General features: G+C 57.2%; 2 protein-coding genes across 7 annotated transcripts in view; one reads left to right on the forward strand and one right to left on the reverse strand.

Moving 5' to 3' along the window:
- The window catches only part of C7H19orf44 (chromosome 7 C19orf44 homolog), a 22,566-nt gene extending 16,835 nt beyond the window's left edge, over positions 1-5,731 (forward strand). For 2 of the 3 annotated variants that reach the window (XM_005901474.3, XM_070373255.1), the window contains exons 6-8: positions 1,418-1,513; positions 3,123-3,289; positions 5,164-5,731. In XM_005901474.3, coding sequence (XP_005901536.2) covers positions 1,418-1,513; positions 3,123-3,289; positions 5,164-5,235 — 335 coding nt within the window. In that variant the 3' untranslated portion in view covers positions 5,236-5,731. Of the gene's footprint in view, positions 1-1,417; positions 1,514-1,727; positions 3,036-3,122; positions 3,290-5,163 lie in introns of those variants that run through there. The other variant, XM_070373256.1, reaches the window with a different exon arrangement.
- Positions 5,703-25,022, reverse strand: CHERP (calcium homeostasis endoplasmic reticulum protein). Of its 4 annotated transcripts, none has more exons than XM_005901458.3 (17): positions 24,905-25,022; positions 24,424-24,597; positions 19,716-19,900; positions 18,515-18,652; positions 18,118-18,269; positions 16,405-16,516; positions 16,213-16,302; positions 14,748-15,000; positions 13,533-13,708; positions 11,435-11,870; positions 10,355-10,593; positions 9,366-9,499; positions 8,618-8,704; positions 8,128-8,271; positions 7,928-8,044; positions 7,345-7,439; positions 5,703-7,076 (listed from the first exon to the last, which is right to left on the reverse strand). In XM_005901458.3, the coding sequence occupies exons 1-17, from the start codon at positions 24,927-24,929 to the stop codon at positions 6,883-6,885; spliced, it is 2,751 nt and encodes a 916-aa protein (XP_005901520.2). In that variant the 5' UTR covers positions 24,930-25,022; the 3' UTR covers positions 5,703-6,882. The 4 variants fall into 4 exon arrangements, with proteins under 4 accessions (XP_005901520.2, XP_070229354.1, XP_070229355.1 ...); XM_070373253.1 differs by having other exon boundaries at positions 16,405-16,549; XM_070373254.1 differs by having other exon boundaries at positions 19,716-19,927.
- Between the last annotated feature and the right edge of the window lie 237 nt (positions 25,023-25,259).

Here is a 25,259-nt window from a genome sequence, read left to right on the forward strand (position 1 = left end):
CGCCTGAGTTCCGCCTCTTGTCTGATCAGCGGCAGCATAACAAACGTAATGCGCTTGCTGCTGCTGCTGCTGCTAAGTCACTTCAGTCGTGTCCGACTCTGTGTGACCCCGCAGACAGCAGCCCACCAGGCTCCCCCGTCCCTGGGATTCTCCAGGCAAGAACACTGGAGTGGGTTGCCATTTCCTTCTCCAATGCGTGAAAGTGAAAAGTGAAAGTGAAGTCGCTCAGTCGTGTCCGACTCTTAGCAACCCCATGGACTGCAGCCTACCAGGCTCCTCTGTCCACGGGATTTTCCAGGCAAGAGTACTGGAAAGAAGTTCAGAGTACTGGAAGTACTGGAGAAGGCAAAGGTGCCATTGCCTTCTCCGCTTGAGTCATCCCCAAACTGTCCCCCCACATCACCACCCCCACCCCAGTTGGTGGAAAAATTGTCTTCTGCAAGACCAGCCCCTGATGCCAGAAAGGTTGGGGACCAGTCGTCTAGACAACACCCACAATGCAGACAGAGCTTGTTCCCGGGCTGTGCACTGGGGTGTGATGCCTGCTTTTTAAAATTTACTTATTTATCTTGGCTGCATTGGGTCTTTGTTGAAGTGCATGGGCTCTTCATTGAGGCAGGTGGGTTTTTCTCTAGTTATAGCACTCAGGCTTAGTTGTCCCATGGCACATGGGAACTTAGTTCCCGGACCAAGGATTGAACCTGCCTTGGAAGGTGGATTCTTAACCACTGGACCATCAGGGAAATCCCTGTGGTTCTTGCTTGATCTGGTCCTTTGGATCTGGGGCTTCGTGATACTTCTGTCCAGACCTCGCACCTGTCCACGGGGTGTGACTGCTCTGTTTTGCAGGGAGGCAGGTCAGTCAGATGGGCCCAGCTGAATCACTGGAAGGTGTTCAAGAGGATTTTCAACTCTGGCTCTGTGACTCAGAAACCTGAGTCCCTGCCCATGTCTTCCTGCTCCCTTTCTTGCAACAGAGCCTTTGGGCAGCAAATGAGCACATGTCTGTTTCCTTCTTTGCAATTTAGAGATGCTTTCGTAAAACATCAGTGGTGCTGATTTCCTAGATTAGGCCTGACATCGAAAGGAGAGAGGAAAAAGGCAGCCTCTGAAGCTCACAAATGGCTGTCAGAGGAGGGCCCATCCAGGGAAGGGTAGCCGCCCTGAGCTGAGTGACTGCTTCAGCCAGCTCACCTGACCTGTGTATTGAACAAGGAGAACCTACCAGAAAGATGGAGGCAGGTTTGGGGAAACTTTAAGCAGCGGAAAGATTAAAAAAAGCAAGGAGAGTGGCCATCACATTCAGAAAGAGAAAAAGACAGACTCACATAGCCTATTTCAGCATCTTACCTGTTGATGAGAAGCTCATTGCTCTGGACTCTGCCCACTCACCTCTCCCCCTGTGTGTCTGGAGCAGCGGCCGGCATGGCGGCCATTGGACCAGCCCTGGGAGGTGCCTACGTGGACCCGGCACCCATCGCCAGCCATGTCATCGGTGCAGACGCCATAGAAGGTAACAGCCCAGCCCACCTTGTGGGTTCCTTTAGGTGAAGCAGACACATTTTACCTGCAGTTTCACATCCACCCTTGGAGGCGTAGGGCCACCCCTAGGTGCTGGGTTTGGAGAATCTGTTGGTGGGACGGTCACAGCCACAGGTAACTGCCACAATTTCTGGGCTCCCAGATGACAGACTGGGTGTCCCAGAACCTTTTCTGTCTTGCAATAGGACACCCATGTTGGAGAAAACAGGAAGGTTGGCAGGGACACACTGCAAGCCTCCTGCCCCGACAGGGCCGTCTTTATGTGTTCCCTCTGAGACCGTCTCTCCAGATTTCATAGCTGCTTTCCTCCAGCAGGCGCTCAGCCAGTGCTGAGTGGCCAGTCCTGTGGACACGGCCCTTGCCTTCTTGCTGAGTGTGGAGGGGTCACGGGGCCTTGGGGAGGCCCCGCCAAGCCTGGGGTGAGAGGAAGGTGCCAGTGAAGAGGTGACGGTCACTGTAGGAAACCCAGTCTGTGCCAGGTCCCCATGGGGCCACTGATGGCTCACACGACAGAAGCCGGGGGGCGTCTGGAACCTGTTCTTTTTCTTACCGTTTCAATTTTCTTACCATTTTTAGAAGATGAAGATGTTAAAATGTATTGGTTATAAGTAAAATGTTTATATCTTTAAAAAAAAAACACCCTCATCCTTTTTTTAAACATAATATTGACCTCAGTGACTTTTCCATGAGTATAGTCTTAGTAATGATCTTTTTTATTTTAGTAATGAGCATTTTTAACCATTGCAGTTATTTTTAATTGTACTTTTATTTTGTTAAAATTATATATAAATATTTAAAAAAAAATTTCTGGCCATGCCATGTGGCATGTGGGATCTTAGTTTCCTCCCCAGGGATCAAACCTGTGCCCTCTGCAGTGGAAACTCAGAGCCCTAACCACTGGACCATTAGGGAAGTCCCTAAAAATTTTATCTTAATTGCATTTTAAATTATTTTAATTACGTGTTTAAACATGCATGCGTGCCTGCTCGGTTGCTTCACTCGTGTCTGACTCTGCAACCCCATGGACTGCAGCCCGCCAGGCTCCTCTGTCCATGGGATTCTCCTGGCGAGAATACTGGAGTGGGTTGCCATGCCCTCCTCCAGGGGACTTTCCCCACCCAGGGATAGAACCCGTCTCCTGCATTTCAGGTGGATCTTTACTGCTGAGCCACCAGGAAGCCCCACATGTTTAAACATACGAAGTGTAAAATTTCCACTCTTGCTTATTTTGAAGTGTACAATTCAGGAGAGTTAGACCCACACCATGAGGCTGCACTGTCTGGAGAGCCACGTCGCTGGCCTTCCTCCCTTGTGTTGGACACTGAGGTTGAGGCTTCCAGTGGTGCCTGGGGGCCGATGGTGTGAGACCCACACACAAGTCAGAGAGCGCAGTTCATCTACCGCTGAGCAGAAAGGCACAGAACGAGGCGAGGCGGCTGCTGCTTCCGGAGGGGCAGTACCTGCGGAGAGCATCCTGCCACAGCCGAGGGGTGGGGGTGCAGGGCTGGCCGGGGGGTGCGGCGAGGGCTGGGGGCTGGGGCCCCGGGGGGCCGACAACTGACCGGGAGCCGGGATGGCAGCCCTGACTGCATACAGCCCGGCCGTGTTCGCACTCAATGATGTGCTGAAGCAGCAGCTGAGCCTGACGCAGCAGTTCATCGAGGCCAGCAGGCACCTGCACGCGTCCCTCCTGCGCTCCCTGGACGGAGACTCATTCCACTACCACACCCTGGAGGAGGCCAAAGAGGTGACCGCGGGCTGCCCCACTTCCATGGGGGGAGAGGGCAGGGGGCTTCCAGGGTCAAACCAAAGAGGTGACCACAGTGCTGCCCCCACTTCCATGGTGGGGAGAAGGCAGGGGGCTTCCAGGGCTCCCACTTCCATGGTGGGGCGAGGGCACGGGGCTTCCGGGGCCCCCACTTCCATGGAGGGGAGAGGGCAGGGGGCTTCTGGGGCTCAAACCAAAGAGGTGACCACAGCGCTGCCCCTACTTCCATGGGGGGAGAGGGCAGGGGGCTTCCGGGGCTCAAACTGGGGTGCTGGGGATGCTGGGGCCCAAGCCCCCTTCGGTCCTGGCCAAAGGAGCCCCTTTCTCTCCTTGGCTGTGACCAAGGCTGGGGCAGGGATGCCGTGTGACGTCAGAGCAAAAGTGCCCTTTTCCTGGGTGAGGGCCCTGCCCCTCCACAGACCCTTCCTGAGGGCCACCAGTCCCAAGGGCTGGCGCTCCGGGGATATCACACTCATCTCGCTTTTTCCCCTGCAAAATTCATTTCTTGTCCGATGACAAAAGGACATTATTTTATAAAAATCCTGTTGGACATCTGTTACTTATAAAGTTCTCCATAATTTCAGGGATAATTATTACCAGCTTGATATATATCCTTTAGATTTCTATGTAATATATAAACTGTTGAGCATGTATACAATATCATGTCACATATCCTATACAACGTATAAAATATATAGAACAGGTGTAGTGTTATACGTGATGTGACAGGTGTTTCTTTATAGAAATGGCATCCTACTATATGAATTGTTCATTTTTAGCATTTCAGCTACATATATTTTAGTACGTATTTCTTAAGAATAAGGACTTTAATAATCACAATACCACTGTAATACCAAAACCAAACTGACTTTTCTCAGTTACCATTACTAGGTGTCCAGTGTTCAGATTTTCACTCATCTCATAAAAGGTGTACATTTCATTCCTGTTTTCTTCATGTGTATCCAGAGTCCTACATCAAATTTACTTACTATTTTTTTAGACTCCTAACCTATATATATCGGAGAAGGCAATGGCACCCCACTCTAGTACTCTTGCTTGGAAAATCCCATGGACAGAGGAACCTGTTAGGCTGCAGTCCATAGGGTCGCTAAGAGTCGGACACGACTGAGCGACTTCACTTTCACTTTTCACTTTCATGCATTGGAGAAGGAGATGGCAACCCACTCCAGTGTTCTTGCCTGGAGAATCCCAGGGACGGGGGAGCCTGGTGGGCTGCCGTCTATGGGGTCGCACAGAGTCGGACACGACTGAAGTGACTTAGCAACCTATATATATAGCAGAGGTTCTCAGCCCTGAGCAGTGAGACCCCCGAAGGCCTGACCACCTGGTTTGCCTTGGCGGTAGGGTGGGCCTGGGAGTGGGTGTTCCTCCCATGGGCCCACTGGGGACCCACTCTGAGAACCGCTGCTTACAGGCCACCCCACCTTCCCCACCTCTTGTTTCCTTAAAGTTTATTGGTTGGAAGAAAACAGGCTGTCCCACTTTCCCACGTTTTGGACTTGGCTGATGGCACCCCTGAGGGGTCCTTGAACTTGTTCTGCTGTTGGACGTTGTTAGCTGAATGCAAGCTGAAGTGATCTGATTGCTTCTGCCTACAGCCCGAGTGGCTGGTGGCCTGCTCTGCTCCAGGCCCATACCCTGAGGGTGGCACCTGAGCCCCTCTCCCCAGCCTGTATCCTCTGGGCAGCCGGGTAGCCCTGCCCCTGTCCCCTTTACCACAACCCCTCTTCCTCTTAGCCCCTGGAGACAGACAGGTGCCATCCCCAGGCCCCAGGACCTCAGTGCACGGAGGCAGCAGCGGTGATGGCTTCCTTGTGTCCTCTGCCCCACAGTACATCAGACAACACAGGCCCGCCCTGCTGACCATGGAGGAGGCCCTGGAGGAGGTAAAGAAGGAGCTATGAGTGCCAGGAGAGATGGGCTCGAGTACCTGAGGAGCTGGTCCCGTACACCGGCCGTGACACACACCCCCGAGACCCCAGGGGGCATTCGGTGGTTGGGGTGCTCATCATTTCCAGCTGAGTAGCCATCTTGTTGGTGTGCCTGTCGTGGGAGAGGACACCACAGGCCAGTGAAGTGGAACCAGGTGGAGCCTGTCACCACGCGCACAGGATGGGGATGCCAGCATGCCAGGGGATGCCACGTGGAGTGGCTCCACCGGGCAGGTGCTGGCTTCTCAGGCTCACGAGACGGTGGGGGTGAAGAGCCCCCTCAACTAACGAGGGAGCAGGGCCACGCGTCCATGCTGGGGACCCCCGTGAGACACCCAGGCAGAGCTCCGACCCAACTCCACGATTCAGACAGTCTGCACTCAGGACGCACCTCCGCCCTCCTCAGCCTGAGTACGCTTCTGATTTAAACACAGGGATAAAAGTCTTTAAAAAAAAGGTCTTTATTTGAAGGCAAAACAGTAAAATCCACAAGAAATTGTTAACAACACGTTTACATTTTATCCTGAATCAGACACGTTTGAACAATTCACAGCTACAGGAAATCTAGAACAAAAATCAAACAGTTTATCCTATCAGGTTGAAAAGTTGGAGAGGATTTTGCATCTTATTGAAAAGAATTTTCCAAAAATGTTTCTGTACAAATAAACGGCACCGCACCAAGCTGCCCGGGGATGCCAAGGAGGGCGGATCCCAGGCGGCTCCTGGCAGAGGCGGCCCCCTCTGGCCTTCCCGCCCTTTGGGGGCAGGCGGGGACCCGCGAAAGAAGTGACCGAGCAGGAGGCAGGGCCAGGGCTCGCGCCCCACACTCTGGATGAGAATGGGCCGTCTCACACGAGTGCTGGTGTGGGGGTTCCTCTCAGTGAAAAAAGCAAGTGGAGACGCCAAGGGTGCAAGTTCTCCGAGGGTGTCATTGTTCCGTGACCTGAAGATGCCTCAGGTGAGTTTCCTCAGAACTTTTTGTTTCTGCAGGTAACAGCAAATGGCTAATGTTCAAAAAAAAAAAAAAAAAAAAAAATCCTCAACTTAAACAGCTAAGTAACTGAATTAAGGGCTGGTATGTCTCAGGGGAAATAGGTTTCAAATTATGTCCCTGGGGATCAGCCTAGATCAGTATTCTTTTTTCTAAAACTAAACCGCTTGGAATAAAAATGAAAACCCCATTTAACTCTGCAAATCAAAAAGGTTCTGCTTTTTTCCATTTTTAACGAGTGAGCAGTAGCAGCGCCTGGCCTGGCGTGCGTGCGCAGGGCCCGTGCACACACGCCCCCTGGTTTCAGAGGCTCAGGCTGAGGGGAGAGTGAGACGGCCGTGCCTTCAGACAGTGGGAGTTTTTATCCAGGGGTCTTGTGTCTCTTGCTTCACTGTCCGGGGAAATAAGCTTGTGGCCGCGTGGGCTGGGCACCCCTCGTGACGCCTGCTGCTACGTTAGAGCTGGTGTGCGGGTGGGGCCTGGGCCTTCGGCACCATCCAGCGTGGCACTGGTCACGAGACCCGCGCCCGTCTTCCTCCTCCTGTCGCTCCCACGGGCAGAGCCGAGGGGAGCGGGCTGCCCCTGCCATCCTCCACCAGCAGTGGGCCCAGCAGCGGGGCTCTGCCGGCCTACTTGCACTCCTCCCGGGCCTTCATGCGGGCGATGAAGGAGTAGCTCTTGTTCCTGCGGTAGTTCTCGTAGGGGTCGTCCAGGGCCACGCCCACACCCTTGTACTGGTCCCACTTGTCCCGCACGTCCCCCCCCTTGATGGGGTCCTGGATCCCTTGCTCCTTCACGCCGAGGCCACCGGATCCACTCCAGCCTGAGAGAGAGACGGATGAGTGGTTACGACCCAGGGGACCCAGGGGAAGCCCGAAGCGTTGCGCCTTTACCCTGATGTGAAGTTCAGTGCAAATGCCTACAGGGAGTCCACGACACGCAGGGCACACACTTGGAACTAACGCGGTGAGAAAGAGCACCGGCAGAAGCCCTGCAGGTTTCTGTTTCCAAGCGGGAACCTTCTGACTCCCTCAGCCCCCTCAAACCCCGAGTGCCCAGAGCGGGCTGTTCTGTCTTCCCCGGAAACTTACCCATTTTCACCAGCATCTGATGTCCTTTGTTCTCTTCCCCAAGCCTTGAATCAGGTATAGGAGGTGCTGAATTAGAACCCAGACCAGCCGAGGAACTAAAATTAAGACAGGTAACGTCTTTTACAAAAGAGCGGATACATTTATTGGAATGAAAACTTAGAGTATTACAGCATGTGGCTTCTATGAAGGGTCGCCAGCGTGAGATGGACACACACACACACGTTTCGGGTCTCTAGCCGCCTTCTTTATCCTCTTCGCCGGCCAGTTAAGGGGGTCCCCTAAGATGACGGTCCCTGCCCCACACTTGGTGGCAACGGCCGGCCACACCGAACCCGTCAATGGTTAGAAAACAGAGCCCAGCCCTGGCCTTGGGCTTCACAACGTGACCGCAGAGGTAAGAGCGAGGAGTGAGACGCGATGCCACCGTCACTGCGCTAGCGAGCGCCCAGGGGCCCCCAGGTGCCGCCTGGGCGCGGGCCGCCTAGAGAGGGTCTTCTAACGACACGTTTCAACATTCACAGCAAAGCATCAGAGGGTTCCAGTGCTACCAGAGATCATTGGACAGTTAAGACAGAAATCTTACGGCGGGGTGGGGCTCCTGGACCGTGACCGGTGCCTCCTTCCTGGGGAGTAGGACTTGGACCTTGAGCGCGAGCGGGAGCGGGAGCGGCTGCGAGAGGAGCGGGAGCGGCTGCGGCTCCTATGGGCCGGGGAGAGGGAAGGGTCAGTACGGCCACCGAGAGGCCCCAGGCCTCACACCCCGTGCAGCGGCGCCCTGCTCACCTGGATCTAGAACGGGAGTAGGAGCGAGAGCAGGAGCGGGACCGTGACCTCGAGTAGGAGCCGGACGACTTGGAGGACCTCGAGTTGGAGCGTGAGGAGGAGCGCCCTCGGCTTTTGGATCTGCTCCGAGACCTTGAGGGTCCACTGCGGGGAGAGGCCTGGTGAGCTGGAGGCACCCCCCAGCCCTGCCCTAGAGGACCCAGAGGAGCCCAGTGCGGGGGCAGACACACCCCTTCCCGCATGCTGCGCGCCAGCCGGTGCGTCCTGTCTTACTCTGGCCGTGTGGGCGGCGGCTCCCGGCACCCTTACCGTAGGGTGCTTCACCCAAGACCCAGGCAAAGACCAGAACTAACCCCATCCCTGCCCCTCGCCTTGGGCGTGACACCACAGAGAGCCCGTGGGCCATGGTGGAGCTGCCTGCAGGCCGCCCTGGGACGAGACTGTGGAGACTGGCTCTCCACGGGGGACGCGGCGGGCATGCGACTCTCACCTGTTCCTCTTCTCCTGGCCTTTCCTCCGCCGGGCCCGCATCTTTGCTCGGAAGAACTCGTAGAGACCGTTCTGCTCCCAGCCTTCGCTGTAAGACACAAGTGTCCCAGGGCTGAAGGGAGACCCAAGTCTCCCTCCTCAGGGACCTTCTGCCCGACAGGCCGTCCCTCTTTTGCTTGGGATCCTGAGCAAGGACCCAGCACGAAAGCCCTTGGGGGCTTGCCTCGACAGGCTGCCCCTTGGAGGAGGAGCCAGGCTGAAGGGCGGGCCAGCCCCAGGATGCGCCCCCAGCCCTGCGTGGCTTCCTCGCCTTTCCAGGCTGGGGTTTCTCTGAACAGCTGAGCAGGTTACCATAACGGGGGCTGAGGCACTCTGATGTAGGCAGGTAGGCCTGTGCCCTGCCACACGGCAGGGTAACCACTGAAGTGAGATCACCAGGGGAGAGGCTCCTGAGGGACGCCTATGACAAAGCCTGCTGGGCGGCAGCTGGCCGTCTCTGAAACACACCTGCCCCGAGATAAGCGCTTGTCTGATGTGATAAAAGCTTTCTATCGAGGGCACTGCACGTGTGACACGCGAGCTGGGGGAGAAGTGGGCCCTCCTAGTCAGGCTCCTCACGCCACCCCGGGGCACAAGGTGTGCCTGCTGTGAGTTTCTGGTGAAGAAAGACCCGGGAGGACAGGCCGGGAGGGGACAGCAGCCTCCCCTCCTGCTGCCGGCCCCCCGGCGGGTCTCCGGGAGTGCCATACCTGTTCCTGGGCCTGTCATGGGAGGGAGGGCTGTAAAAGGCCTCCACGGCCGCCAGCAGCCTCTCGCTGGGTGGCATGGGGGGTGGGAGGCGGATGTCTTTAGGATCCAAAGGCTTGTACTCGTGGTCTTCCAGCTGCAACAGAGAACACGCTGTCACCACTCCCTGCCTCAGCGCCCCAGGCCCATCCCATCCAGGGAACCGAGGGGCAGCAGACAGCTGTCCTGGGCATCAGAGTGCCTCAGGCGGCCCTTCTTGGGAAACCCCATACTCTTGAGGGCTTTAACCACACCAATGACTCAGTAGCTACAGAATTCTCTCTCTACCAAAAATGCAAAGACCCTGATTATCCAGACCCTCCGTGGACCCCAGATGCCCTCACTTGCCGACCACTGAGCTGTGCCCAGATGCCCACCTCCGGGGCCCCGCTCTGTGCCCCCTTCTCTGCTCCAGCCCCTACCCCAAGGGCAGCCCCACTGGCACCTCGACCTTTAGCTCTCCATGCTGCCCCCGTGTAACCTGTCTCAACTTCCAGGGAGGGGCAATGACCAGAGTGCCCTGAGCCCTGGCCCTGGCTCCCTTCTGACCCCCTTTCCTGCCTTGCTTGATTGGTTGACCACCCCTTTTCTGAGAAACCCCTGTCCTCAGTCCCTGGACAAGGGGCTTCCAAGTCCAGGACCAAGAGGACCCCCCTTCACACCCAGCCTTCTCGAGCAGTACCAAACCTGCAGCCCAGGACGGACGCTCAGAGGAGCAGAGGGACATGGGCCTTGCTCACGGCCACGTGTGAGCGTGCAAGGTAGGGTCGTTAACTGAGGCACACCCTTAATGACAAGCTGATCAAGTTCATTGGGGTGCAGGAAATGGGGGGGACAGGGGCCTGGGAAACAACGTCTTGCAGCCAAGTGGGGAATGGATCCTACCCGTGACCGTCCCACCTGGAGGACAAGCATGCGTGGCGAGGCCTGGCGCTCAGCTCTGCAACGTTACCTTCACGAGGGGGGCCATGAGCCCAGCAGGGAGGTCGAAGTAGGGCACGTTGGGGACCAGGCTGGGGTCGTCATGGTTGATGTGCGGAGGGCCCTGTCGCCGCATGTGCGGGGGCTGCCCGTTGAAGCCGTGGGGTGGAGGGCCGAAGTCAGGGTGCTGGGGCCCACCCCAAGGCGGATGCTCGTTGATCCCAGGGTGAGGCATGCGGTGGCCGGGGTGGTGGTGAGGGGGTCCCATTTCTGCAGAACAGAAACTGCACTCAGGCCTGCTGGCAAGTCAAGAGCTGGGCAGTGCTTCGTTCACAGCCCCGAGGAATAGCTGGGGCTGGCAGTGGCCTGTCCTGCACACACAGCCGCACCTAACAGACCTCCGGGGTGAAAGAAGGAACCACAGGGAAATCACATAACCTTCAGAGAGCCATGTTATGAGCTCAACTGTGCAAATTCCCCTGCAAATTCACTCCTAGTCCTGAGAAACTGAGGTCCTGTGAGTGGGCCCTGATCCAATACTGACTGGTATCTCTGTAAGACGAAGACACTAACACATAGAGGAGACGCGGGGAGAGGTCGGCCATCTACAGGCCCCCAGGAGGCCTCAGGAGGCACCAAGCCAGCTGACACCCTGATCTCAGACCTCCAGCCTCCAGAACTAACTGTGGAGAAATCCTTGCTGTGGGAGGCACCCAGCCCATGGCCCTGTTACAGCAGCCCTAGAACACTTCACATAAGCAATAAACCTACTGGTTTCCCAGCTCAATTTATAGTCAAGAATGGATGCGAAAATCCAGGAAGAAGCTACGAGTAAAAACGAAATTTTTTTAGAAAACACAGAATCAGCCTGCCCACGTGTGGGAGGTGCCCACAACAAGGCTGCCAGTGTGCGCTCACCTGCCCCCTGTCCGGGCCTGGGCCGGGCTTCCCTGTCACCCTACAACCCCTCCGCCTGCCACCCTGGCTCAGGGCATGCCAGGTCACATGGCAGGCTGGCGAGTGAGCTGGCCTCGGGGATCTCGGGACAGGTGAGGATGTGTTCACTGGCCCCAGGACAGACCCCGCCCCCCAAGGCTGATCTCACACTCACCCGCTTGAAAGTCCCCTTGAGGGTAGTCGAAGCGGTGAGGGTAGGGCGGCCGCTCGAAGGGGTGTCGTGGGGGGAAGTCATCCTGCATGAAGCGGGGTGGGAAGCGGTTGAAGTTGTGGGGGTGTGGCGGCTGGTTGAACTGCGGGTGCTGCTGGTGGGGCGGGAAGGGCCCGCGGAAGTGCGGCGGCCGCTGCATGCGGAAGGGCGGCTCGCGCTGGCCCCCGCCCCAGGGCGGCTGCTCGTGCTGGCTGTTCCAGGGGCCCTCGAACTGGCTGTTCCAGTTGGGGTCAGGTTGGCTGTTCCAGGGGGCGTCGCGCTGGCCGTTCCAGCCGGGGTCCCCGCGCTGCTCGCCCCACATGCCCTCGTGGCTGTTGTTCCAGGGTGGGCAGTGGGGCGGCCCGCCCTGGTGGTGTGGGTAGGGGGGCTGCTCAGGAGGCTGCAAGGCAAAGAGCAGAGGTGAGTCCCGGCCCGTGCCGGGCACGCGGGGTGCGCGGCAGCCACCTGCCGACACTGGTGTCTGGCTGCAGGGTGGGCGGCCGTGAGCCCAGCACCTGAGCTGCAAGCCTACAGTCCAGCTGGGCATGACCGCCTTCACGTCACTCTGACCCGGGCGGAGGATGTGAGGTGCCTGCCTGCACCCCGGGCCCAGAATCTCAACTGCCGCACCCACATCAGGGCCGGGGAGCACCCCAACCTCATGCCTGACAGAAGCCGTGGGATGAACACCTGTCCACGAGCCCCTCAGCAGCACAGGGCAGGGGTGCTTCCCCAGTGCTCCCTGGGTGTGCAGGCTGAGCCATGGGGCCCCTGACCACACCCCTGCCTGCCTGTTCCCCCTTCCGTCGCGTCTCTCCCCAACACGGTTCTCTCATCCTGTCTCAGTGTCTGCTATGCCACCAGGAACTGTCTTACCATGAGTCGAAGACAGTAAGTTCCAGAGCCTGCCTGGCTGCTGCTCTCAACACTCAATTAAACAGGACTGCAACCCAGACTCAGGACCAGCATGAGGCTGCCCAGAGGGGCACCTCCAGGAGCAGGGCTGGGAGGCCAGCTCAGGCCACCACACCCTCAGGTCTTTCAAGAGAAACCCCAAAGCCAGATTTTCAATATAACAACTATTTCAAACGCATAAGATGCCACATGGGCAGGCCAGGCCGTGGTGTCCTACCGTGCATGGTAGGCACACTGCTAGCCTTCAGTGAGGGAGCCCCACTGTTGTGAGCCTAACCTGCTGGTCCCTAGAAAGACTGAGCCAGGAGACCTGAGGCATGTCTGTTTCCGCATCAACCGAATGCGCAGAAGCGCCTCCACGTGAGAGGGTGCCCATGACCTGGCTGTCACCGCAGGCACCCACAGATGGGGGCCGCTTTGTGCAGACACCCAATCCTTTGTGAAGCTGAGGGTAGGCTGGGGGAAGGGGGGCAAGTCACAGCCACAATCCCTTACTCGTCAGCCCAGAGCCATCTCCCTTACACACCCCGTCCAAACAGGATCACAAGGGAGGGCCACACCCAGCACAGCCGGCCCACAGGCAGATGGACGCCCAGAGCTGGACCTGGACGCTCTGACCAGGCCCAGGCCTGGACAGCAAACTGTGGGCTGCCTGCCAGTCATGCTCTGCCTGATGAGTTGCACCCGCCCTGGCCTATGAGTCTGACTCCAAGGAACCTGGAGGGAGGGACGGACCAGTGTCCCAGCCCCAGAAAACGCTGCCGGCCGAACGCTTTTCACTTCCTTCCCTTTCTAAGCACCAGGTTCTTTCTAAGGTGATGAGATGTTGACACTGCTGGCCGAACCAGTTAAAAAGGGAAGGAAGCACATCACCGCACTATACTCAACACGGTGAACCTTCCGAGCATTCACGTGAACGTGCGGCCTGTGTGAGAAGCCCAGGCAACCCAAGCGCCCAGGAAGGATGCAAAGGCCCAGCTTTCCTCCCCAGCTCCGTCCCCACACCTTGGGAAGATGACCACCCTCTGGCCGCCCCTGCCACCCCGTGCCCTGCTGCAGAATCAGTTAAAGGCCCATGAACCCACACAGGCGCCAGCACCCACCTGCCTGCCATCCACCTACCCCAGCAGCAAGTTCTAAGAGATACCTGCTGTTGGCCCCAAGGAGCAACGGGGTGAGGCTGGTCGAACCAGGGGGGCTTGTTAGGTGGGATCTGGTCATGGGGCCCAGGGCCACGGGGGCCGCTGGCGGCAGGGTCCTGAACCCCTCCTGAGGTGTCGTATTCGGAAGACCCGGGCATCTGGATGGGAGGCTTGCTGTCATCTAGAACCAGACAAAAGAGCAGTCAGAGAAGGGGGCGGCAGGAAGCACCACCAGAAATGATCTTCAGCAAGCACCCAGGGCCTAGCCAGGCTGGGCTTTACCGCCCAATAAACCCTTCATTTTTGACCCCAAGGAAAACTGCTACTGCCTCGGGGAAGGCAGCACAGACAGAAGACTTGTTCGGGATACACACCTCTCTTCTTTGAAAGCTTGACAGTAAGTATCCTACTTATTGACTGCTATACCATATGGACTTTAGCTTACTCAAAAATTTTTATCCTCATTTTATTAAATACACTTACTGCATCTAGCTGAAAAATCATTTCTTCCCAACTGTTATTCTGCTAGATTTTCTGGTATTTACAAAAAAAAAAAAAGATTTTGAATTTAGTTAGCTGTGCCGGGTTTTAGTCGCAGCATGTGGGATCCAGTTCCCTGACCAGGGGTGGAACCCGAGCCTCCGCATCGGGAGCACAGAGTCTGAGTCACTGGACCATTAGGGACGTCTCAGATTTTCTAGTATTAAACCACCCTTACGTATTCCTAAAACATACCCTACTTGATCATGATGTACCTTTTAAATCCTCGGCTAGACTTCACTTGCTGAGGTTTTATTTACTATTGTTCCATCTCTGCTCAGAAATGACAGTGGGTTAACATTTTTCTATATTATTACCACAACAGACCCAGATCTTCCTAGATTTTAATAATTCCTACTCCGTTGGCTCTCTTAGGTACTTGATATCTTTCAAAAAAATTTCTTTCCCTGCTCACGTGCATCTTGTATAAGTTATCCTGGCCTAGAAAATGACTTGGAGAGCCTTCCTCTCCATTCTCTGGGATGGTTTGTATTCAACTGTCTCAGGTGTAAGGGCTGGGTTGCATGTACCCGTGAAATCACCTGCCTGGTGCTTTTAAGTAGATTAGAATCTGATCCTAGGATTGGACCTGAGACTACAGAACCCGAGCCCTTCCTGAGGGGAGAAGACTGCTTTCTGGAGGCTGCCTCCGGGGGGTGGGTGCTGAGGAAGCCACGTACCAGGCTGGGTGGTTGGCGGGATGGCCGGGGCGGGTGTGGGGGCTGGGGGTGGGGCAGGCGGCGGCGGTGTGGCCTTGACGTCAGCTTCCATTTGCGGCATCTGGATCTGCTGCTGCTGCTGCTGCTGTTGCTGCTGCTGCTGAGTCAGGCTGTTGACAAACTCCTCATGCTGGGTCTTGAGGGTCTGGATTTGCTGCTGGAAGGCCAGCTGCACTGGCTGGACCACTGAGGAGTATTCAGTGATGAGGGTTGCCTGGGGGAGAGCATGGAAGCCAGCGCTCAGCATGTGGGACTCAAGGTCCGAGACCCTCTGGAGCAGCACAGGGACAGCACCCAGAAGGTTGGGGCGACGCTGTAGACAGCAAGGTCCAGGGATCCAAGGCTGGCGAGGGATTGTCACGTAAAATAATCAGCTTGGGCTTGACAACCACAGAGCATCTCAATCTAGCCAGATTTGGTAAAGAACAGTGCTGCAGTAGCTTAGAATTCCCTCACAAAGGGAATACACAAGGACGGCCGTGCCCTGGGCTGACACACACCCTAGGACGGGCTCACAGGCCATATGGCTTTGAACAAGTCACCACCTCCCTGGGGCCTCAATTTCTTCATCTGTAAAATGGGACGATAACAGAACCTACCTCTGGGGACTAGGAAATAACACAGTGAACAGGACCAGGGCGGCTCAGTAACCATGAGCTACTGCCACCAACTCAAGAAAAGAAAAGCAGGGAATATCACTGTGGTATGGTGATGTGAGCCCGTTCTTATTTAGCAACCAAAAAAAGTGGGTAGAATTTTTTAAAAGCCTGAGATGCACTCTCCTCGTTTGCCTCTCTGAGCTCGAAAGCTTCTCCCCTGTAGGGAGGGCGGCGGTCAGGAGCATCACAGGGGCAACAGTCAGCATGTGGCTTCTGACGCTCAAGCTTCTGACACTTCTTGATGTGCAGGAAGACGACACCTCACGGCCTGACAATCAGGGGTGTGAGCTGTGTCTTTTATCCAGACAGCTGTTGCTGGGGTGGCAATGCCAGAGCCACGGCAGAGGGAACCAAGGAGATCTGGCCCTCCTCTCCCTGCCCTGCAGCCCTGTCCTCTGAGCAGATGCCCCCTCTGAGAAGCACACAGGGGACCCTGCGCCCAACACAATGACCATGGCAGCCTACTTAAGGTTTTACGCACGTCCCTATCATGCCTGGAGGACCAGGGCAGACGGACCAAAGACATCCCTGAGAGCAGGGCCCACACCAGGTAGCTGGTCATGGCAAGCCAGGAGACACCCTGACGGGCTCCCTTAGGGGGAGCTCACTGGCTGTTGTGGAGGGGGTGGGCCCCAGTGCTGCTCCTCAGACCCCGCCTCCTGCTGCTCACCACCACACCAGGGCACCCCTGGGAGTTGGGTTTGGAAGATGCTACCAGGACCCCAAGGGCACCACCCAGCCCCCCAACCTCAGGGAGCAGCGCCCACCTGGTACTGGCCGAGCCCCAGGGCCGGGCTCTGTAACTGCTGGATGATGGAGTCGTCGAAGTAGCCGTTCTTCTCCCAGAGCTGTAGGAGCTGGACGTGGAGAAGGGAGAGGCTTGTCAGGGGGAGACAAGCACACACGCCCCCAGCGTCTGTCCCCGTCCCCGCCCCGCCCTGCCCGGCTGTCCCGCGTACCCGGGCGATCTTCTGCTGCTTGTCCTCCTCCACGGCCAGGAAGCTGGTACAGTAGATGGGCACCACGACCTTCTGCAGGGCGGCCAGCAGCTCCCGGGCCTGCTTGCGCTGGCTGTGAGGGAGAGACCTTCCGCGCGTCAGGGCCCTGGGGCGGGACCCAGCCACGCGCCCGTTACCATTGCGGCTCCGGCCACAGCCCCCTCTGCCTTCTTGGGAAACGGGCCCCCAACCCGGCCAGGACAAGGGCTGGGCCCCCAACAAGAGCCGTGCTGGCACCTGGGCCCGAGGGACAGACGGCAGTGGGAAAGAACACAGCCCTGGGGCTCTCAGAGCACGGCCTGTCCCCCCCGGTCCCCTCCTCAGCACCATGACCCTTCCCTCCCAGAGTGGCCTGAGGACTGCCAGACATGGGCTGGTGAGAGCCCCTGCTGCCCACAAGGGCTGGGCTGGTGCTGCTGTGGGTGTGGGGCCTAGTCCCTGAAGCCTCGCTCAGCAGAGCTACCCTCTCTGCACAAGGCAATCTGGGCTGGGACCCTGCCTTCCACGAGGGAGCACGTGGGCTGTCAGGGGGCCTAGCAATCAGGTCCGCAGGATGAGGTGGCCTTTCAGCGGGGGCAGGGCACAGCTGCGGGTATACTCTGAGCGTGAGTGAGTATGGGGACTCCCAGGCTGTACGACGAGGTGTCAGAGCCTGGGAAAGAAGCAGGGCAGCTGGAGCCCCTCCCAGAGGCGAGCCCACCCCAGGGAGCTCAGAGACAGCAGCAAGGGCCTGAGGCTGGGGGAGGGCAGTCCAGGCAGGAGGACAGGGCCGGCGGCACTGGGCTTCCCAACAGCGGGCTCAGGAAGGGCATGGCTGCAGAAGTGCCAGAAACAGGGCTGTCTCTGCCGAGCCGCCCTGAGTCCGTGGAGCGGCTGGTGGAGCAGAAGGGCACACAAGGTTCCGAGCAGCTGCTAGTTTCCCAGCGGCAGAGAAATAAGGGAAGGTGAGGCAGGGAGCGCGAAGTGGAAGCGGAACTGCCCACGTGGCCCAGGAAGCAGGGAGTGGCGGGCCAGCTGCATGCGGGCGCAAGTGGGCAAAAGCCGGGTCTGAGCCTGCTGCCCTCATGGGAGCTGTCTCTTCAGCCGGTCAAGTTCAAGGTCAAATGTGGCAGCCAGTCTTCACAGCGACAGGCTAGCCTCACTAGCCCCGTGAGCTTCCACCTGTCTTTGGCCCAGGGATTGGTTTCCCGACTTAACCTTTGTTGTAAGACACCAGAAAGGCCATGAGCAAGTACATACTGGCCCGGCCTTAGGATGGCTGGGTGGAGAGGGGAGGCAAGTCTCTGGGCTGGGACACAGGATTAGCCAGGAGGCCCTATGGGAAGACTCCTGACGCAGAGTGCATTCAGGGCAATGGAGTGTGTGTAGATCAGTGAAGAAAGGAAAATGAGTGGCAGGTATGAACAAGGCAGCCAACGGACACTGGAAAACACGCAGAAGTTGCCCTGAAAGCAAGGCGCAAGGGGACAGTGGCCTTGGGGGGACGCGGGGTCCAGGGTAGGGGCTGAGGGGTGTATGTGAGGGGAGAGGGGGTGGCTGTCCTCCCCGTGGGGGCTTGTGGTTCAGACCAACCCTCAAGAAGAGGGATCCCAAGACAGGCCGGGCTCCTGCGGGCAGAGCAGTGGCCGGGAGGGGGCAGAGGAGTGGGGGATGGAGGGGCTGGCAGGTGCTCACCAGTGGTGCAGCACGTCGTTGATCAAGTAGATGAGGTGCAGCCGCAGCTCGAAGTGCGCCCCGTCGGCCGTGATGCGGTTGCGGAGGTGGCCCGCCATCAGTTCGCAGTGCGGCGGGGACTTGGCGTTGCTGAACATCCAGTTCTTCCCGGCCTGCAACGGCCAGGACAGCAGGTGAAGCGGGGCTGGCTTCCCCAGGCCCGAGGGTGTGCGGGTGCCTGGAGTGCCCAGGAACCTCCACCCACCTTCCCTCTCTCTTGGCGGGAGAGCCCACGGAAGTGCTCAGGCAGAAAGCAGAGGGAGAAACGGGGTGCCCCGAGAGTAGCCCCAGCCCAGACCGGCCGCCCACCTCGTCAGGAGCAGCAGATTCTGGAGCACGCCCCGCCCCCGCCCCTCACCGAGATGGCGTCCTTGGTGCAGGTGTCGATGATGGGCTGCAGCAGGCTGTCAAACTCGTTCATGTCCAGCTGCGTCTCCTCCAGGAGCTTCTGCATCTGCTGCTCCAGTGCGTGGGCCACGGCTGCCGTCACCTGCTCCTGGAAGGCAAGGGGACGCCAAGACTGTGTGAGGAGGGACCCCGGCCCAGGCACACCCAGGCTGGCCCATCCGTGCCCCGCCCCCAGCATTCACACCGGAAGCCTGAGACACGAATTGGAGAGTCACGCCGCAGTACAAGAGTAGGCAGCGGGGGTAGCCAGGCAAGACACAGGGGGAGACATTTCCCCCCGAGAGGTGACAGGTGGAAACGTTAAGGCCCAGAGGAACAAGGAACCTCTGCACGTGAACTCACCAAAAAAAGAAAGAAAAATGAGTGGCGGTGTGAACAAGGCGTGGGGAGGATGCACATAAACAGACACCAGTCAATAAACGCAGGGCCATAGTGCTGGCAACCAGGAGTCCAAAATTAACACGCGGTGCCAGACTTCTGCCCATTAGACTGGCAGACTGAAGTATGGCTGAGACCCAGCACTGCAGGGGGACAAGCGGTCAGCCCAGGGCTGGCTGAGGCTGGACTGCTCGGTTTGTGAAGAGTTTCATGTGCAAACTGAGAGTGAACATTCTGGAGTGTCTTGTTTCCAATACATCAATTTGCGTCTCAACTCCAGTAATAAAATTGGGGCTGGTGTTTCAAGTGTCCTTATCCACCTTGGGTTTCCAGCAGTTGATCCTACTGTATCTGGCCAAAGTACCAGGCTGTGATGGACTGGGACAAAAGGGTCCACCTCACAAGAGCCTCCTCCTAACTGGCAAGAACTGTGCGAACGGCACCAGAGGCCACCTGGCGTTCTCTGTCACACCATTTCCGACGTGCAGGCTCACTTGTCACACCTGCTGCAGCATGATGGGGGCATGTGTGTCAAAGCCTATGCAATGAGCTCACTGGGAGGAGACCCAACCTTAGGGTCCGGCGTGAGGGGTTGAGCTAAACACAATAAAGGCGGTGGCAGCGCGGGAGGAGCGACGACTGTCTCGCTCCAAGCCCTGGGCAATGGGACAGCCCCGTCCTTAGCGCCAGTGCAGACGTGAAACCCGAGGCACAGAGGTGAGTGCCGGGTGCCCCTCGGGAGGAGGGGTGGGGCGGGAGGAGCGGGCCCGTACCTGTCTGAGGGCCAGCAGGTGCTGCTCCTGCTGCTGCAGGTTCCACTGGCTCTGCTGGATGAGCTCGTCCATGGATGGGGTGCCCTGGGCTGGCGCGACGGGTGCCGCAGGGGCCAGCGGGGGCTGGGGCAGGGGAGGCAGGGTGGCAGCCGGTTCCAGCTCCGGGGCCTGCTGCTTGCAGATGACTGGCAGGAGAGGAGGAGAGGCAGCCCCTGTGAGGAGGCGGCGGGGGTCCAGGTATCCCCTTGGCGGCTACTTGGGCAGCTCCCCTCCGTATACTCACCCCCCAGCAGAGAACTCCTATGACCTGTCCCAGCTATGTTCACCCTGTCTCATAGGGCCTGGCCCTGGGCCCTTTCCACTTGCCCTCTCCTCGGAGACCTTTGGGATGGTCTCCACTCTCCAGCTAACACCATCTGGCCTTGCCCACAGTCCATTAGCCCAGAAGCCCAAAGCCACCCGCTTCCACCCTCACCTGGGCCTGAACAAACAGTCCCTCCCCAAGGGGTTCTCTTGACTCCAAGCATCCTTGCCTGCTGTCCCCCAGTCTACTCTTCCCTTCCCAGGTAACAAAGCTACCGAGCCTCTGGAGGGCCAACCAGCAAGGCCAAACAACTGTGGCCCTGTGGCAGGAGCGCGGCAGTGACCCGACACACGTGGTGGCCTCTGGACACTGGGCCCCTCGCCTTCCCTTCCACAGACTCTACTCTCCTGTATTCAGGGGTCAATCCAGATTGAGGCAGCATAGGCTGCCCCATCCTGCTGGCAGGAGACAGGATGGGCAAGTGCAGGCCCCGAACCTTGCCAGGTAAGACAGGAAGGGAGGACTTGGGGAAGGGTCCCGGGACAGATGGCTGCCCTCTCTGCCTCTGGGCCTCATCTGGTCTGAACAGGACCATACTCTGCTGGAGCCCTTCTGAGTCCCACCCTCAGGGGGCCCAGCCAAAGAAAGAACAATGGGGTGGAGTGTGCTGCCCAGGGCCCGCCAGGGCGCCTAGGTCTGAGGTGGGCCTTCTGGTCCTTGCACCCAAGGGCAGCCCATGGGACCACCCCGACGTGCAGTCTGGATCGCGCCCCTCGATGCTTCAGCACGTGTCGCCTTGCTGTCTTTCATTTTCTGTCTTTACTGGCTCCTCCCATTAGCATCTAGTCATGGTGGAGTCTTCAGTCTTTACAAACTCCCCCTTCAGCCTGTGCCTCCCCATCCAACAATTTTAAAGCCAAAGTTCATCTTCAGTTCTTCTCTCCTTTATCTCAACCCACAGAAGCCTGGGCTCTGCCTGCCCACCCCACCCTCAAAGCCACTGCAGTCATCCCCACTCAGCCAGATGGCCCCGTCTCAGCTCCTTGTCGCATGTGGCTGGCGTGGCTGTCCCCTTTCTCTGTCCGACTCTTACATGCTGGAGGCCTGGACTGTGAACTAAATGCTCTTCTCTGAGCAAGCCTCTAGGGGAATGTGATGTATTGCTGTGGCTGCAGTTACAATCTGCACTCTACGACAGGGAGCCTCCAACCCTTGGCCTGTGAGGAAACCAGCTGCACGGCAGCAGGTGAGCAGTGAGCAAGCGAAGCTGCATCTGTATTTACAGCTGCTCCCCATCGTTCCCATTATCGCCTGTGTTCTGCCTCCGGTCAGGTCAGTGGCAGCATCAGATTCTCACAGGATCATGAACCCTACTGAGAGCCACGCATGTGAGGGATCCAGGTTGCGAGCTCCTTATGAGAATAATCTAATGCCTGATCTAATTATGGTGAGTTGTGTAATTATTTCATTATATATCACAATGTAATAGTAATAGAAATAAAGTGCACAAGTATAAGGCACTTGTATCATCCCAAACCAGTCCCCCCCTGCCCCCACCATCGTCTGTAGAAACGATTCATTCTGTCTTCCATGAATCTGGTCCCTGATGCCATAAAGTTTGGGGACCACTGCTCTATAACCCCTAAATCTACCAGTGGCACCCTGGATTCCTCAGGCTTTAGGTCTTAGACCAAATAGCCACTGTTTTCTGCAGATGCCCCAAACAGGTATGGTTTCCTCTCGCCCTGTGCCCCACCCCTTCCAAAGCCCCACTCCTGATCCATGGCTGGCACAGCCACGCCCACTTACCCAAGCCAGAAGCGAAGTTCGTGCACCTCTCTCTCCCTTGCACCCCACACTAACCAGCTGCCCCACGTAGTCAAGTCACCCTTCTAGATCACACACCACTCTGCGCGGCCATCACTGCCACGACTCTGGCTTGACTCGTCACCTAGGTTTCCCTGCGCCCAGTCCTGCCCCCTTTCTTTCCTCTTCTCTACCCCATGGCCGTAGTGCTGCTGATCCAAGTGGGGTCCAAGGGGCCAGCCCCAGGTGACACCGAGACAAGCACAGAAACAGCAGAGGAGTGTTTGGGCGCTTTCATGGCAGTTTGATGTTTCATGGTTTACATTTTTGGGGGGCTGTGCCGTGCAACTTGCGGGATCTTAGCCCCCTGTCCAGGGACTGAACCCAGCCCCTGGCATTGAAAGCACTGAGGTCCTAACCACTAGACCACCAGGGAACTCTCATAGAAGTTCACATTTTTATTGTACTTTGCAAAACTGTACTTTCTGCAACAGATTGGAGGGAAAAAAACAAAACCAGTTTGCTGTGTAGGGTGTAGGAGTTTGTAGGGTATAATTCCTGAGTGGTCCCGGAACTCAGTCTTCTCAAACCACCAGGCTGGCTACAAAATGGCTAGCCCTGCTCCAGAACACAGTACCAAAACCCTTCCAGAGCTTCCCTAGAGCTTCCAGAATTTCTAAGTCCTTTGCAAGCCAGCCCTCCCTGCTCTGCACTTCTGGCCACTCCAAGAATCACTCGTTCTCTGGGGTTTGGGAACCCTAAGCTTCTGTTCCCACTACTCCTCAACCCCTCCTAAGGTTCCATCTTCTGTCTGAACACTCTTGTCTCCTCAATTCCTACTTGGTTAACTCTGTCACAGACTTTAATGGCAACGGAGATACTGTTACCTGCAGAAAGGATTCCCTGAGCCCCGATCTTCGCCTGCTAGAAGCACCCCAAGCTCCCCACATTATGGCACCAAGTCCCAAGCCACCTCCTACTGCTGACCTTCCAGAGTGGGAGTGGGCTCCCCTTGAAGAAGTATCTCTCACCTCACGGTCACTCAAACCGAAACACAGTCCTCCCTTGCCCAGTTACATCACCCACATCAATATCCAACTGGCATTTCAGTTCATGTATTCTACCCCTTAACCCTAGCTGTCCCCAGGCCCACTTTCTCTACTCTACTCACTGACTTAATCCAGACCTCATCACCAGCTGCCAGCCTCACTGGTCCTGGTCTCCATTCATGCTCCCTCCAGCCTGTCTGCCACATAGGCCACGCAAACCCAATCCACCTCTTCCTGTTTCAGCCTCTCTAGTGGTTCCCTACTGCCTATATCAGGGGTTTCAAACCTGATGGGCTGAGGCGAAGGAATGGTTTGCTCCAGAAACACATAGGTAAGTGAGTACATTTTGTCTACAATTTCAGGCAACAAATCTCCCCTAATCACATATCTAACCTAAATAGGCAAGACTTCCTTGGTGGTCCAGTGGTTAAAAATCAACCTCCCAATGCAGGGGATGTGGGTTCGATCCCCAGTTAAGAACTAATATCCTATATGCTGCAGGCAACTTAAGTTCTCACAACACAACTACCGAGCCCCTGAACTCTGGAGCCCATGAACCACAACTAAATAAATATTAAAACAAACGAAAAACCTAAACAGGTACCAGAAGAACCCCTGAACAAAGGAAGAAAACCCAAACTTTCCCCTTGGAAACTTTCCCACTCCAGAGCAAACTCTTCTGTCTACACATGTCTAGGTGCCATGCTGGATCTCTTACGCTTTGGTTTCTCTCTCGGCTCTCAAAACACACTGTGCCTGTTCAAGCCACTGTACTTTTGCCATAAGAACACCTATTACATGCTGCCTGTTAGGCACAATAATGTCCCAAACAAGGTCTGGTTGGCCTCGAGGAGCTTGTAGTCCAGGGAGCATTCACCTTTCAATGTCCAACTGCTTGGCAATCTGCAACACAAAGGTATCTAGAAGCTAGGGATTTGCTATTGAACAAGACAGACGTGAGCTCAGGGACTATCAATCTGGTGTTTATATTTGTTATTCATAGGCTAGCTGTGATAACAAACTCCATCTTAAACTCTTTAAGGTCAAGGCCTGGTTTCTGAAGCACTAAACCAGTGAACATAAACAGTTACCAAGTAATAAAGTCCACAGGACAATTCATTTTGATCTGGATTGCAACCACCAGAAATGCACAAAAACCCTGCTGGACGCCCCAGAGAGCCCGCAAAGAGGGCTGGACGGTATTCATCCGGAGGGTCCCACTCAGGCTGGCTTCTATCACTTCCTCTCTGTAAAACACTGAAGCACTCTACTCGGTGACATCAGTCATCAAGTTTGCAAAACAACAGGAATCCTTGATTCCGAGCCCAGAAGGAAGATCAATAACCTCGTTCTCCGTAACACTCGGACCCTGCAGCCTCAGGGCTGCAGGACTCCAGGAACAGCGGGAAAGATCATACATGCCGAACTAACCCATTTTCACAAAGAAATAGCATGCGACCCCAAATAAGGCGTTTAGTGGTAGAGCCCGAGATGGAATCGGAGAAAGGAAGGGCTAGAGGAGGGGGCCCGAGAGCTGGAGAGGACTCACGCTGCTGCTGCTCCAGCGCCAACTTGCACTTGTAGTAACTGTAGAACTCGCCTCCGAACAGAAAAGAGAATTTCGGGTTGTCCTTCTGCTTCTCCATCGTCATCTTTTCAAACTCGGGCCCGTTCCGAGCCACGAACTGGGCCAGCTTGTCGATGACATTTCGGAGCTCCTGGTCTGGAGGACGGAGAAAAGGCCACACGGGGCATCAGCTAGGACCGCCCAAATCCGGGGGCCCTGGTTTCCCAGCCCGCGTCCGCCGGTCGGGTCCCTAGGGGTGGGCCCCGGAGAGGCCGCCCTTGTACGGGTCCCGATAGGGGCCAGAAGCGCGCCGGGAATGCGAGGACCCGCGGGAGAGGCCGCGGGCAAACCCGGGAGGCCGAGCCCCGCCCCTTCCTAGGCCCGGGGACCCTAGGAGGCGGGGCGGGTCAGCTGGGGGTCCCGGGGAGAGATCAACGGGCCCCGAGTCAGGGCTGGGCCTCACCGTCTGGCGGCAGCGGCATCTCCATGGCTCCGGCCGCGGGGAACGTCCTCCGGCGCCTCACGATCGCCCACCAGGGCCGTCTGCGGAAGCCGGCCGGAAGTGGCGCGAGGGAGCCTTTTACGGCTGGCCTCGCGCGCTGCTTCCGCCCGCCACTTACGGCCGTCGCCAGGAAACCCCGGAAGTGGGGGCACGGGGTGGGCGGGAAGAAGCCTCGCGTGGCTGAGCGCGCGGGAGGGGCTAGCGATGCGTACGTGCGATGGCTTTTCCGCGCATGTCCAGAGTGGGCTCATGATGCGCGACGCCGGGTAACGGCTGGAACGGCGCAGACGACCGTTAGCCGCGGGCGTGCTTGTCC

Source organism: Bos mutus, chromosome 7, assembly GCF_027580195.1.
Source record: "Bos mutus isolate GX-2022 chromosome 7, NWIPB_WYAK_1.1, whole genome shotgun sequence".
Classification (NCBI taxonomy): Eukaryota; Metazoa; Chordata; class Mammalia; order Artiodactyla; family Bovidae; genus Bos; species Bos mutus.

Excerpts from the sequence above, each read along its gene's own strand:
- CHERP (XM_070373252.1), bottom strand. The coding sequence starts at position 24,929 with ATGGAGATGCCGCTGCCGCCAGACG. Across the intron at positions 18,270-18,514 it reads GCACCAAGGACGCCATCTCG|GCCGGGAAGAACTGGATGTT; the intron begins GTGAGGGGCGGG and ends TGGCCGTTGCAG. Across the intron at positions 8,272-8,617 it reads GGCCAGGAGAAGAGGAACAG|TGGACCCTCAAGGTCTCGGA; the intron begins GTGAGAGTCGCA and ends CTCTCCCCGCAG.